Source organism: Clytia hemisphaerica, unplaced genomic scaffold, assembly GCF_902728285.1.
Source record: "Clytia hemisphaerica strain Z4C2 unplaced genomic scaffold, Clytia hemisphaerica genome assembly, whole genome shotgun sequence".
In the NCBI taxonomy this organism is placed as follows: Eukaryota; Metazoa; Cnidaria; class Hydrozoa; order Leptothecata; family Clytiidae; genus Clytia; species Clytia hemisphaerica.
Genome location: NW_027104441.1, coordinates 1,309,136 through 1,321,959, shown reverse-complemented (window position 1 = coordinate 1,321,959; position 12,824 = coordinate 1,309,136). Strand labels below are relative to the sequence as shown.

At 35.3% G+C, this 12,824-nt stretch overlaps 1 protein-coding gene across 1 annotated transcript; it reads right to left on the bottom strand.

Annotated features, from left to right (window-relative positions):
• Positions 1–5,300: 5,300 nt before the first annotated feature.
• On the bottom strand, positions 5,301–12,111 carry LOC136820953 (acid-sensing ion channel 5-like). Its single transcript, XM_067077184.1, has 3 exons — positions 11,769–12,111; positions 7,902–8,039; positions 5,301–6,887 (listed from the first exon to the last, which is right to left on the bottom strand). The coding sequence occupies exons 1-3, from the start codon at positions 11,920–11,922 to the stop codon at positions 5,683–5,685; spliced, it is 1,497 nt and encodes a 498-aa protein (XP_066933285.1). The 5' UTR covers positions 11,923–12,111; the 3' UTR covers positions 5,301–5,682.
• Positions 12,112–12,824: the final 713 nt, after the last annotated feature.

Here is a 12,824-nt window from a genome sequence, read left to right as displayed (position 1 = left end):
AAAAAGTTTTTCTTTAAAGAAAAAAAATTTATCAATAAATAAATTTTTGTTTTTTCTTGCCTGTGACCCATCCAAATATTTAAGTTTTCAAAGAAAAAATATTTTTACCAAAGGAATTTTATTCTCATATTCTACATATATATTATTTCAAAAAAAAAGAAAGAGGGAAAAACTTTTCCCCGTAGACAATATAAAACGTACTTACTTTTTTCTTCATTTTCCCCCTTTTCAATTTTTCTTTCTTCTTTTGACGATTTTCGGACAAAAAACATTTGACCCCAAAACGTCATGTCGAAAGTTTTTCTATTGACAGCGACTGAAAATTCTTCCCTTCTCTTCATTAAAGCTGTCATTGAAAACAGATGGGATTTTTCACTCCCTCGATTTCTCCTTTTTTAATTTCGCCTAGCGAAAGTATTACGATAGCCTTTCGCGGCGGCGGCGGTGTAATAAAAAAATTAGAAAACGAAAGTACTCGATACGGTGGACAAACTCACTAAATTTAATTTACAAATTACACGCTCGTATAACCACGGACGATTTTCGCGGGTTTGGATTACGTCATATATCTTTGTGTCTTTAGATTCACAGTTTGGATTTTTTCTTTATTTTCTTATAAGCATATACTTTATAAGAATCAAATCAATAACTCTTGATAGACTGTGATATACCTTTCGGTAATTAGTTCTTACAAAGTAAACAAGGGATGGCACACAATATGAGCATATTTATTTTTCTTATAAGCATATACTTTATAAGAATCGAATCAACAACTTTTGATAGACGGTGATATACCCTTCGGTAATTAGTTCTTACAAAGTAAACAAGGGATGGCGCACAATATGAGCATATTTATTTTTCTTATAAGCATACACTTTATAAGAATCAAATCAATAACTCTTGATAGACTGTGATATACCTTTCGGTAATTAGTTCTTACAAAGTAAACAAGAGATGGCAGGCAATATGAGCATATTTATTTTTCTTATAAGCATATACTTTATAAGAATCAAATCAACAACTCTTGATAGACGGTGATATACCCTTCGGTAATTAGTTCTTACAAAGTAAACAAGAGATGGCAGGCAATATGAACATATTTATTTTTCTTATAAGCATATACTTTATAAGAATCAAATCAATAACTCTTGATAGATGGTGATATACCTTTCGGTAATTAGTTCTTACAAGGTAAACAAGGGATGGTGCACAATATGAGCATATTTATTTTTCTTATAAGCATATACTTTATAAGAATCAAATCAATAACTCTTGATAGATGGTGATATACCTTTCGGTAATTAGTTCTTACAAGGTAAACAAGGGATGGTGCACAATATGAGCATATTTATTTTTCTTATAAGCATATACTTTATAAGAATCAAATCAATAACTCTCGGTAGAAGGTGATATAGCCTTCGGTTATTAGTTCTTACAAAGTAATCAAGGGATGGCGCCCAATATGAACATATTTACATTATCGGGGAAAACTTCGTCGGGGAAAAATATTCGTCACTTGCTGGTAGTTGGTAAACGCATTAAGGCCGGGGTAAATTTTCGTCAGGGAAAAATATTCGTCACTTGGCCAATATTTCGTCACTTTTCCCGGACGAAGTTTTCCCTGATAAGGTTTTTTTTTTCTATAAGAATCAAATTAATAACTCTTTATAGATGGTGATATGCCCTTCAGATTATTAGTTCTTAAGAATTAAACAACCATTGTTCGTAAATTGATCTTATCTTTTTAGCGATTTTGAGCCTCGTTGTTCATATAAAATTGTTTCATCAAGGCTCGATGTATGTAAAGTAGACTTCAGATTAGCTTTCATCTCTACTTCTTGTTTTTTCCCATGCAGTTTAAACTTTAAGCGAAATTTTCGACTTCAAGTCGTCTTGTTCATTTTTAAAGTGACAAGGCAGTTCGTGATGTCTTGAAGTCATAATTAAGTCATTTTTCCTATGGAAATGGACTTTTAGACCATGTTCAGACGTTACGGTTCCGTTCCGTTTCGAAAAGAAACGGTTCCGAAACAAGTGTGAACGTCGAAATTCGAAACGTCAAAAAAAAGATGTTACAAAGCAAAATAGATCGAAACGGTTTCCCTCCACTGTTTTCATCGGAAGGCAACTTCCTAGTTTTCTTGCTCCGAAACGTTTCGTAACGAAAATCATACTGGAGCAAAACGGAACAGTAGCGCGCGTGAACATGGTCTTTATTCTTTTATATTGGATCGATCCAGGTGGTTAATATTTTACTGGTAATGATGTTAAAAAGTGGGTTCAAGGGCTTCGTGATTTTATTCGTGATCGACCGTGGAGGAGTTCGTCTGAAAATCGCTCCCAATACGCAAAATACGTAATTTGCCTTGAATTTACCAATAAAATTGACCATGATTACACCCCTGTGTCACAGACCCACTACGACCCCATACCCACTGGAAAATTTAACAAAAATTTCGTCCCCGGTGGAAAAATACCCTTGAATTTCAGCCCCTCTGGGAAGTACTTTGATTTCATCCCCACTCAAAATTCCATGTTTAAAAATTGCACTCCAAAACCTAGCCTGGGAATCCAAGCGTTAAACTTTGTTCATAGTCTAGTTTATGATATTTTTGCTACTTGTTTAACGCTTAGCGCAGGTAACTCCCCTGCAGGGAAATTTTTCGACCTGATTGGTCAACTTTCGGCGTATTACTTAGCAGTACTTTCGCGCGCATTTTGATAATTTCGATGTGCGCGCATAATTTATACTCTGCAGAAAAAAGGAAAACAAATGAAAATGAAAAATAGATTCATTTCGAAACAAAATGGCTGTTGACTGGAAGTCTAAATACATGTGGCTGATGTTTTGATGCAGTTTTTAGCAGTTTTGAAAGTCTTTAGAGCTTGTGAAAGAGTTTTTATGGTAAACTGATTATGTGTGTTTGCCTGGGTTTCCAAAGTTCAGAAAGTCTATCAACAAGGGTTCACACACAGACTGTTTATAACATTCTGTGTCAGCCTGCACCAAGCTCTAATAATCTTAGAACTTTGTGAGGTGAGGTATTTTTTGTTTTTTTTCTAAGATTATGAGCTTGGATTCCCAGGCTATCCAAAACCATCCTCACTGGATTTTTTAGCCTTGGAACAATAGAATTTCTATCCCATGGGATTTTAATAGGAATTTTTATCCCCACTGAGGAAAAAAGTTCCACCGGGGCTTTGAGACAGGGGTGTATAATTCAAAAAACCTGATTATGTGTAAGTTTAAATCAATAAAATCCTCCTGAAAAGTCCCAAAAGGGTCCAGTGAGTGCTGGAACTTTAAGACCAGCTCTGAAAAGTTAGGCCATAGAAATCTCTATCTTTTATATACATTCATAGACTGATGAAAAGGATTTGTTTGATAGGAATATTGGAGAACAAGTCAATATATGGCAACTCTGTTTAATATAACAAAAATCAAAAGAAATCACAAATGTCGAAATTGAAAGGTGAAATATTATATATGGTATCCGAGTACTAATATTTGGGCTAACTTTTTACAAAAAAATAGCAAATTATAAGAAACAAAGAAAATAACTATGAAAAAGTTTGATATTCTGAAACCCAAAATATATAATGGGTCTGAAAAGTCCAAACATATGACGCCTCAGCTTCGTCACCTAACAGAATATTCCTTGTGGAATGCTATGGGTGTGATCTCGCCTATGAAATCAAACTCAGCCTCACTTCCTTGTTTTCTGAGGGGAGGGTTTCAAGGTGTACTGGATACCGAAAAGCCGGCAATTCTCCCGAAAAACCGTCATACCGGACACAATTAACTCCAAATACCGTCCCCGAAAATTTTTACATTTCATTTTGGGCCTATTTCGTGAGGAAAGGTATTTCAACTGCAAGAATTGTTGATGCAATAAGGAGTAAAGGATATCCTGTTGAAAACTTCATTTCAACTGTTATTAGCTCAGTATATCAGACGAACCATCTAATTTCCAAGTGCAAATAGCATAGAATAAGTGAAGTTTAATTACTGACAAAGTGCAACCATGGTTTGTGCCGACCGAAGAAAATTTCGATTTTAACACTTTCTTATTAGGCTAAAAGCACTATGTTTTAGGATGGTTTTACTATCGTAACTACTAAGTACCTCAAAAAGCTCTTTTTATGGATAATTCTTTAGTTCTATTTTGAGAATTAGGCAGTACTCGTCCCATCACCTGCCTTTGAGAAAAGGCAATAACATGGTTGCTCGACCAACATTGGGGAAACATATGAAGAGAAATAATGCGAGCGAAGCGAGCGCGAAAAATTTGTGCTAATTTACAGGTCCGCTATTGTGGCTAAAAGTGTGTTTTGTGATGTGAAATTAGGGAAAAGGACTCCAGATTGGTTTAATCCGTCCATTTGCCTTTGGATCAAATTCTACTCTATTAAAGAAAAAAGATATTTGTAAGTGGTTGAGAGAAGGTAGCACTTTTTTTGTAAAAAGTCATTATTTAAAGGATAGTGGATGGACTATAACCACAAAAAAGTTGCCACTAGACTGACTAGAGGCTGATAGCTGTTTCTGACCCCATGTCGCCACGCTACTGTTTGGGAGCTAAAGTGGTATATACATACTGTGTCAAAACTGATCGTTTTAGAAAACACGTGTGTAGTTTTCTAAAATTTAAGAAAGTTTAGCGCCGCAGGCGATTTTTGGAAGTCTCTTTATGAAGAAAACAGTTTTTTAACATTTTTAAACATACCAAAATACCGAAGTTTTACCATTAAATATCGAAATACCGAAGCATTTTTAGGCAATTTACCGTCACCGGCAGCATTTCAAATATCAGAATACTGTACCTTTTTTCTTGAAATACCGAAATACCGGAAATAAAAAAGGCCGATACCGTGTCACCGTAAACCTTGAAACCCTCCTCCCTTATGACAGGCAGGAGACGAACCCAGATCTCACTCTCATCTCATTTCTTTCGTAGATCGTAATTCTTTGTCATCGTCAAAGTCAAGGTGCCCTCAGGCAAATTAAGGCCTGTCCAGATTTTTCAAATTTACTTTAATTTTTTATCACCGTTTCCACTTGTCATATCATATCACTTCATACATCGAAAGAAGCGTATTGGAGTGTAGATCACTGGAATGGCTGTGCCATGATTAATTTTTTCACCAAAAAAAAGATATTATGCAAAAACCAAAAAATACTGACGTCAGCAAAACTTGTTTTTTGAATAACTCCAGTTTGGCTTATGGTAAAAACATGAAATTTGGACCAAAGTTGCATACCATTAAAAGGACCATTTTGAAGAAAAAACTTTTTGAAATTTTGCTGACGTCAGCACTTTATTGCAAAATTTCGTATTTTGCTGATTTCTGCTGACGTCAGCAAAATTTTGAAAAAGAAATTATGCAAAAATGTTCCTATTAATGATATGCAACTTTAGTTAAAAAATTAAGGTAAATTTGGACATGCCTTAATTTCTCTGAGCCAGGAATTGCCAACATTCGGAGTGTTAGACCGATATGAAAATCTTTACAATCCGATATTTTGTCTCGCCACTGTCAATTGCTAAAAGTATTCGCTACAATTCGTTCACGTTCTGTTACGCGAGATTGTATTAATGCATCTTTGTTAATGTTATATGGGTAAACACTGTATGCAAACTGGTTCGTGTCTACGCTGTCAGAATTTTTGAACCAATAAATTTACTCAATTTTCGGATATTGGAAGCGCCTGTAAATCGAAAGTGATACCAAAGTGAAGATTTCAATAAAAGATAGAATAGATGCACCAATAACCAACCCAACAAAACCACCTATTTCACATGCCATCTGGTACAAAGTATACAATTCCATTTCTTCAATCAGTCTATAAGAATCTACTCTTTGATATTGAAAATCCAGACGGTAGCTAGACAAGTTTCTAGTTTCCAATAGCTCAGTAGCACTCTTCATTTCTTCTTTGGTCCAGCGATTGAAATTAGTTAGAACGGACATTTCAGTTTCATTGCATGGGAAAGGACAGTAAGCCTTAATGCTTTCGAGTTTGCTAAACTGTCTGATGCATTGACATGTGTCAACAATGCTTTCATTCCGCGCATGCTCCTTGTGTAACTCCTCCGTCATGAATTGTCTCACATAATCAACAACGTCTCCACATTGTTTATACATCCGGATATAGTTTTGTGTTTCAATGCACGAACGCCGGGAATAACCGCCAGGGAAAATATCCATTATTTTCTCATCAGTACAGTTAGAGGGGAATGGTGCGGGGAGACGTTTTATGTGGATGTTATCAAAGACCATTGTTAAAGTTTTCAGCGGTTCTAATTGGTTACGCAATGTAAAGTCTAGCTCAACTATATCTTGATCGTGGGGTAAGGCTATAATTGTTGTTTCACGGTCTGCAGGCTCGTTCGCAAAAGTATGATTGAAAGTGAAATCAATCAAAAAATGCCCGTAAATATCAGCCAGATTTCCATCAAAATTAAATGTGAAACATGCATCATTATAACGATGAACTGATTTGAGGAATTTCAAGTTATTGCAGTCTTTACTTCCCCACGTATAACAAGCATTGATTGTAAAAAGACCGTTCGTCCAGCGATTATTTTTATCCATGTACGCACTTACATTATTCAAATGCATCCATTTTTCTTGACACACTTTTGTTGATTGAGCCTCTGGATGGTGACATTGCAATCCACAGTAAGCATAATAATTCTCAAACAGTTTATTTTCATCACATATTGTAATACTAGGGAACGATTTCTCATCGACCATTTGAGAACTGATCTGGACATACACGTGGTGCTCTAAGTATTTCGTTACCAGGCCGAAAACCACAAATCCGGTCAATAAGGTTCCCATAGAAAGCATGAACAACCAGAAAAGAGATTCAAATCTGGTACCTGTAGTAAGAAAAGATAACGCAAATTACATGGAAATTTCTCTTGTAAAAACACGGGGGTAAAATAATTGAGTAACCAAAGGGCTAGATGGCGTACTTTTGCTGAAAAGTGTGCCGTGGTTAGGTAGGAAATCCTAACTAAGGCACGTGGCATTACAATAGAATTTCAGCACTAGACCAAGCTTCGCGGGTTATTTTTGAAATTTTTTTTTCCGATAATCACTTTTTTTTTGCCTGCTATGGCTTATTTTAAAGCACGACATCTAGCCCTTCGGGCTTTATAAATCTATGGTACGGACCAGATCTTATAAGCCTCAAATCACCTGTTTTTCACTGATCCAAAAAGCAGTATTGGGTTATTATGTTAAAGTGATCTAGATCCAGTTACTGCTGGCTGCTTTTAGATAATCTTTGATGATGATGATTCCAAAGTTGGCTCTTACAGAAAAAAAATCTGTTCTTTGGGGGTGGAGGATATATTATTTTTACAGTAATCATGGAATTACTATAGAGACTCTGGATCAACAACGATGCACATTTTACAGTAATCTACCGCTGGAGATTTCTATTACTCAGCCCCTAGACACTTGTTTTACACCGGGATAAACATCAATTCGACCCACTTGAGATTAAATTTACCCCGTGGACATGATGAGTGTAAGTGTTCCACAATTTTTCTAATATCCCCCGGACATTATATATATATATGTGAAGAAATAAGAATTTCTGTCCCACTATATTCACTCAGGAGAGCAGCATATGCATTTGGTCCTTATTAGGACTCGTCAGCACTGTATACTGCACCCTGGCTGGCTGGCTGGATCGATTTAGCTAGCATCTCTAAACCACAAAACACTTGTGGTTCAAACTGAGAGAAATAGTGGACAGAAGGGAAATTCCCTACGGAATTCATATGAAGAGGCCGATAAAGTAGGGAGTATTTATCACACATTCTCCTTCCATCAAAAAGCATTGATTCGCCTCAAAGATAAAAGTAAACTGAAAGTAGATTTACCTGTGAATACTTTGGTAAGCCCATGGACAGTCAATGCACCGATATATTCGTTCATCTTTTCACGGATATATTTCCGTCCGTTGATCTGACGTTCGTGCCATGTGTCATCATCTTCTTTCATCAGTACTGTGGGCAACACTAAAAACGAAAGTATATAAAAATTCATTTGGAATAGACATTATCGGAGTTTTTGATTTTTCTAAAAAAGCGATGCATTGTGGGATTGTTTCGAGTGTATTACAATAGAATTCCCTCGAGGAATTCCTAAGAGATTTCTATTGTAATACACTCGAAACAATCCCACAATGCATCACTTTTTTAGAAAAATCAAAAACTCTGATAAGGTCTATTACCTTAATTAAAGAAATAATTTTTGACGGAAACTTAATCTTGGAAACCGCCATTTTTTTCTGATGAGGTTTCTTCAATATACGATTCATTTGATCATGAAAGGAGCTTCGTTTTTAGTATGGGTACATCTCGCCTATTTCAACACTGTGGGGTGGTTTATCCAAAGTCCAATATCGACCTTACCGTAGCACTTTTTCTTCGAGAATAGAGTGGGTTATTTTTCTTCCTTAAAGGTCTAGTAATCTTGTCATGTAGGGGTTAAGCAGATTTAAGTAGTGATGGCCGATAGGAAAAGGCGTCAATACCATGGTAATCCAGGATTTTGTGGTTCGAATCTCCGCACCTTCCAAGATTTCGTTCAGTTCATAGATAGCCGAACTAGCTGACTGTAGACCCCGTGAAAATAATCGAACGACTGCGTAAAAGTTCTCTTAGATTACTGAATTATCCATGATAAACATCTTCTCCCTATCATCTCTATCTATCTGTTATCTGTCAGTCTAAAGACGTTGAAAAATCATTTTGAACCACCAGATGGGTAGCCTGTACCACCCGTCCGCGGCCGTTTTTTGTATCTTGAAAAAATTTACCATATGTCGAACTTCGCGTTATTTTTTCGGTCAGCGAAGAAGAGTTTGGGACAGGTTACCAAATACAATAGCTTACCTTTCCGTCGCTTAATTTTTTCTGCTTTCGGAACAACGTTTTTATCTCCGAAATGGTATCCCCAGTCTGTAGAATAACCATTATTGAGATAAATTCCATTCACATTCAAAATCAATTCTTGTGTACATCCAAGACCGTACTCAGATGTTTTTCTCGGCCCATTTCCGTTTCGCTTTATCATTTTCTTTCTATTTTTCCAGAATATTTTCTAAGCTACCAGTTTTTTATGCTACTTTGTTCTTTTTTCAAGCAAAGGAAATGAAAGGTGAAAATTAGAAATAGTGAAAAAGCATATTGTAGCCTGTTAATGACCCCTTGCTGTGTGACACAACAAGACTGCAATGGTCTGCTGTGAATATGGTTTCCAATTTGTTCTTCTTACTGTTAGACTGTTACTCTAACCTTTTCTCACGGGCTGTTCCCACTTTCTAGGCAGGAATTCTTTCGTCTAAAGAAATAAACAATAACTGTGATAGAAATATTTTTAGAATCTAGTTACTGTAGTCCTTTATTTTCCCATAGTGTGGATCGTAAAATTCTGATCCTGCACCCTTTTTATTGGCAAATGATCGAAATGATTTTCTTTTGGTGATTGTTGTAAAATCATCAGTGCAGAATCTGAGCGGTGACTCACCTCAAATGTATGACTCTAATCTAATGTTTTTATTAAGGGGTGCTATAATCGTGTATATAAAGTTCCCGTCCGAGAGTTATCCCAAATTTGGGGTGACCTGTTTCTATTTCTTAAAAAAGGTTTAGAAGTCCCAATGATTGTATCAACTTCTATCTATTCAAATTTTCACTTATACAAAATTTTCAAAACTTACTCATCAAAGTAATTAAGTTTCTACAACTCAAACATACCAAGATGGGGGTAACTCTCAGATATTTGGCGTCATGTTTCATTAAACCAATATTTTATTCTTGACTTAAGCAAGAAAAAGTAATTTTTCTTTTTTTTTTCTTTTTTGATAGCTCGACATAGAGTCGTAACTCTCTGAATTGAATAGGCCTCATGGGCGAGAGTCATGACTCTATGTCCAACCTTACCCGGTAATGGGTGGTTGTAAATAAATTATTATCATTATTATTCGACACATGGACCTGATCCCCCAATTGATTTGAGATCTACAGTTGACGCTCTCTAATCTTATTTTTAAGGAAAATGTTTAATACTTGTACTTCACTGTTTAATTTTCTAATTTTTTTTAAAACAACCTTTTTTTAACTCTTTGGCGGATATGGGGGTCGTTAACGACCCCCCATTAAATTATTGAGAAAAACAGAGTTTCTAGGCTATAAAAACCCGTGATTTTTATATGTACAGGTGTCCTTATGCTATTAGAGACGGAAAAGTCTCAGTTGAATGATCATAGACCCGTGTGCCAATAGTAATATGTAGGCTGACAAGCTGCAAAATAAAAACATTGAAATATTCAATTTCAAGCAGCCACACTGGTTGACTTTAAAGAAGATTTGAGCAGATTCAACTGGTTTTTATGGTCGAAATCAATGCAGAATGAACTTTTATAGTTTGTGTAATGTTTTGGCTTCAAATTATTTGTAAAGAGTAACTCATTCTATCACACAATATCCATGGGGGTTGAATTGGTATACGTGTCCACACGCCCACATTTTTGTCAGATGAAATGACATTAGTAACATGTCTCATAATCCAGTTTTCAAGCCACAACAAGGCTAACTAAATCTTATTTGTATAATTCTGAAAGAACACTCAATTTGCATACAAAGTGGCTCTCATTGGACATTGGACCCAAGCTCTTGTGGTGTGGTTCAAAGTTTTCGTATATAATTCAACATTTTGTGACGACAAAGACCAGGCTGCACAAGCCGTCTCCATGACCATATAAATGACTAGCACTTGGATTTATCACTGATTTACTTGCTCAAATCACATACAATGGCCTTTGTTTACAACACAAAGGTCATTTGACCAATTTCATCTCGTGGACATTTCTGATTTTCAAGTTACCGCATGACACCCTGAATGGACGTAGCATAGCTCACGTTATTGCCGTACATGGTTAAAATTTGAAAATGGACATATTAACTGGCCAATTCCTAGCAAGAAGACATCATTAAATATACTTAGAATGTCTAGTTTCATGATTTTGAACCCTTGAAATAGACTCATAAGAAGAATTTCATGTCATGAAACTGATAGTAGATTTATTACAATTTTATACCATTTTCTGTCATTTTACGCGTTCACCGAAATATCAATATTTTCATTTTTTGTAAAGCCTTAGGTCTAAAATTTTCAGCATTTGATTATATTGTATATAAGAACATTTGTACAAAGTTTTAGAGGAAACTAACAGTTATTTTGGATTTTATGATGATTTTTGTGAAAAAAAAATATTTTTACGTAAAAATTTATTTTTTATTTTCAAACTTGAAATCCCTGCTGACGTCAGCAAAATAAAAATTTGGATTTTTTTTTTCTTTCATCTCAAAGGTTTTTTACCCAGCTTTCAGAAAATATATACTTTATAGGGTGTATTAGCAACCTTTCAAGAGATATCCCCCTTATACTGAAGGTGTGTAAAATATTTTTCGAATTTGGAAAATTATTAAAACCGCCAAAGAGTTAATATACTAATATATTGGTTTCAACCGTAGTCGCGCGTTCAGGCGCCATTTTTATATTTGATTAACCACCTTAAACTCGATCAAATCCTCTTTTTATGATTTTTTCTATTGTCTTTCGGTGTGAAAAAAAAAGACAGTTTAAGGATGGTAAAACGCAGACAAAAAATGCCCGTGCGGTAATTGGCGGCTACGGTCGAAAAGGTGTATTGGTTTTGCCTAAAAATGCTCAACTCTTACCTTCATTATCTTGTTCATCGAGCCTAACACTTCCATTTATTATCCCATTCTTGTCTTTCTCGCCAAATTCTTCCTCTGCTGCAGCGGTGGTACCATTTTGATTGCAAACGGTAAAGAGTCTACGAAATTTCATTCTCCGTGAATTCTCAGCCATTCCGCCTTAAGATTTTAACGTTTAAAGTTCGACGATGAAATTGATAAAAAATAAGCTTTATAGCTCAGTGCGATAAAACACGAAACTACTCAACATATAATATTTTCGCTGCTCAACTGTCCATAGTTTTAAGTTCCAAATAGCAGAATTTCTTCGATATGATTGATCATCTGACCTTACTTGAAATAACTATTGCTAGACTAAGCTTTTGTTATGTGTTTTTTTTTCCCAAAGAAGTTTCTGGCTTCTTGTCATATACTTACAGACTAAGCTTGATTGATCTTTAAACGTAAGAATAATTAAGCTGTGTAAAAGGCTCTTTTCATCATACACACTTTTTTTATAAGAATGGTGTAAATCCATTTTATCATGGACATTCTTAACTTTTTTGGGAAAATTATCCTAAAATATTCTTACAGCATTCTTAAGTTAGGATCCTAATTCAGACTAGATAACATTTAGTACATACGTCTAAAGCATAAAATGGTATTTTTGTGAAATGAGAGGGCCTTACTTGAGGGTACATTGGCAATTTATAATTGAAAAAAGCTCTAAATATGGTATTCTTAGCATGAGTAGCCACCATTTTCATCATGAACATTCTTATAAAGTGTATTCTTATTAAAAAACGTGTAATCTAAAAGGTTTCCCTACATGTGACCTAGATATGTTAAAATACTTTAACTAACGAACTTAAACAAAGCTTAAAAATTAAAAGGTTTAAAAATTCAACTTGATAGCAAAAATAAAGCTATAAAGTTTCATACACTGATAAAAACTGACGACTTTTTTGACAGACTTCAAATGTATACCGAAAGTGTCTTTGCGTCACGCAATTGAGTTCCGCCTGTACTGCCTGAACAGCAGGAATACGTGGGAAATGAGACAGTGACTCTCGACAG

Coding starts and splice junctions, on each gene's coding strand:
- LOC136820953 (XM_067077184.1), bottom strand. CDS start 11,922: ATGGCTGAGAATTCACGGAGAATGAAATTTCGTAGACTCTTTACCGTT. Junction 8,040..11,768: donor CGATGAACAAGATAATGAAG/GTAAGAGTTGAG, acceptor TTTCGTTTTTAG/TGTTGCCCACAGTACTGATG. Junction 6,888..7,901: donor GCTTACCAAAGTATTCACAG/GTAAATCTACTT, acceptor TTCTTACTACAG/GTACCAGATTTGAATCTCTT.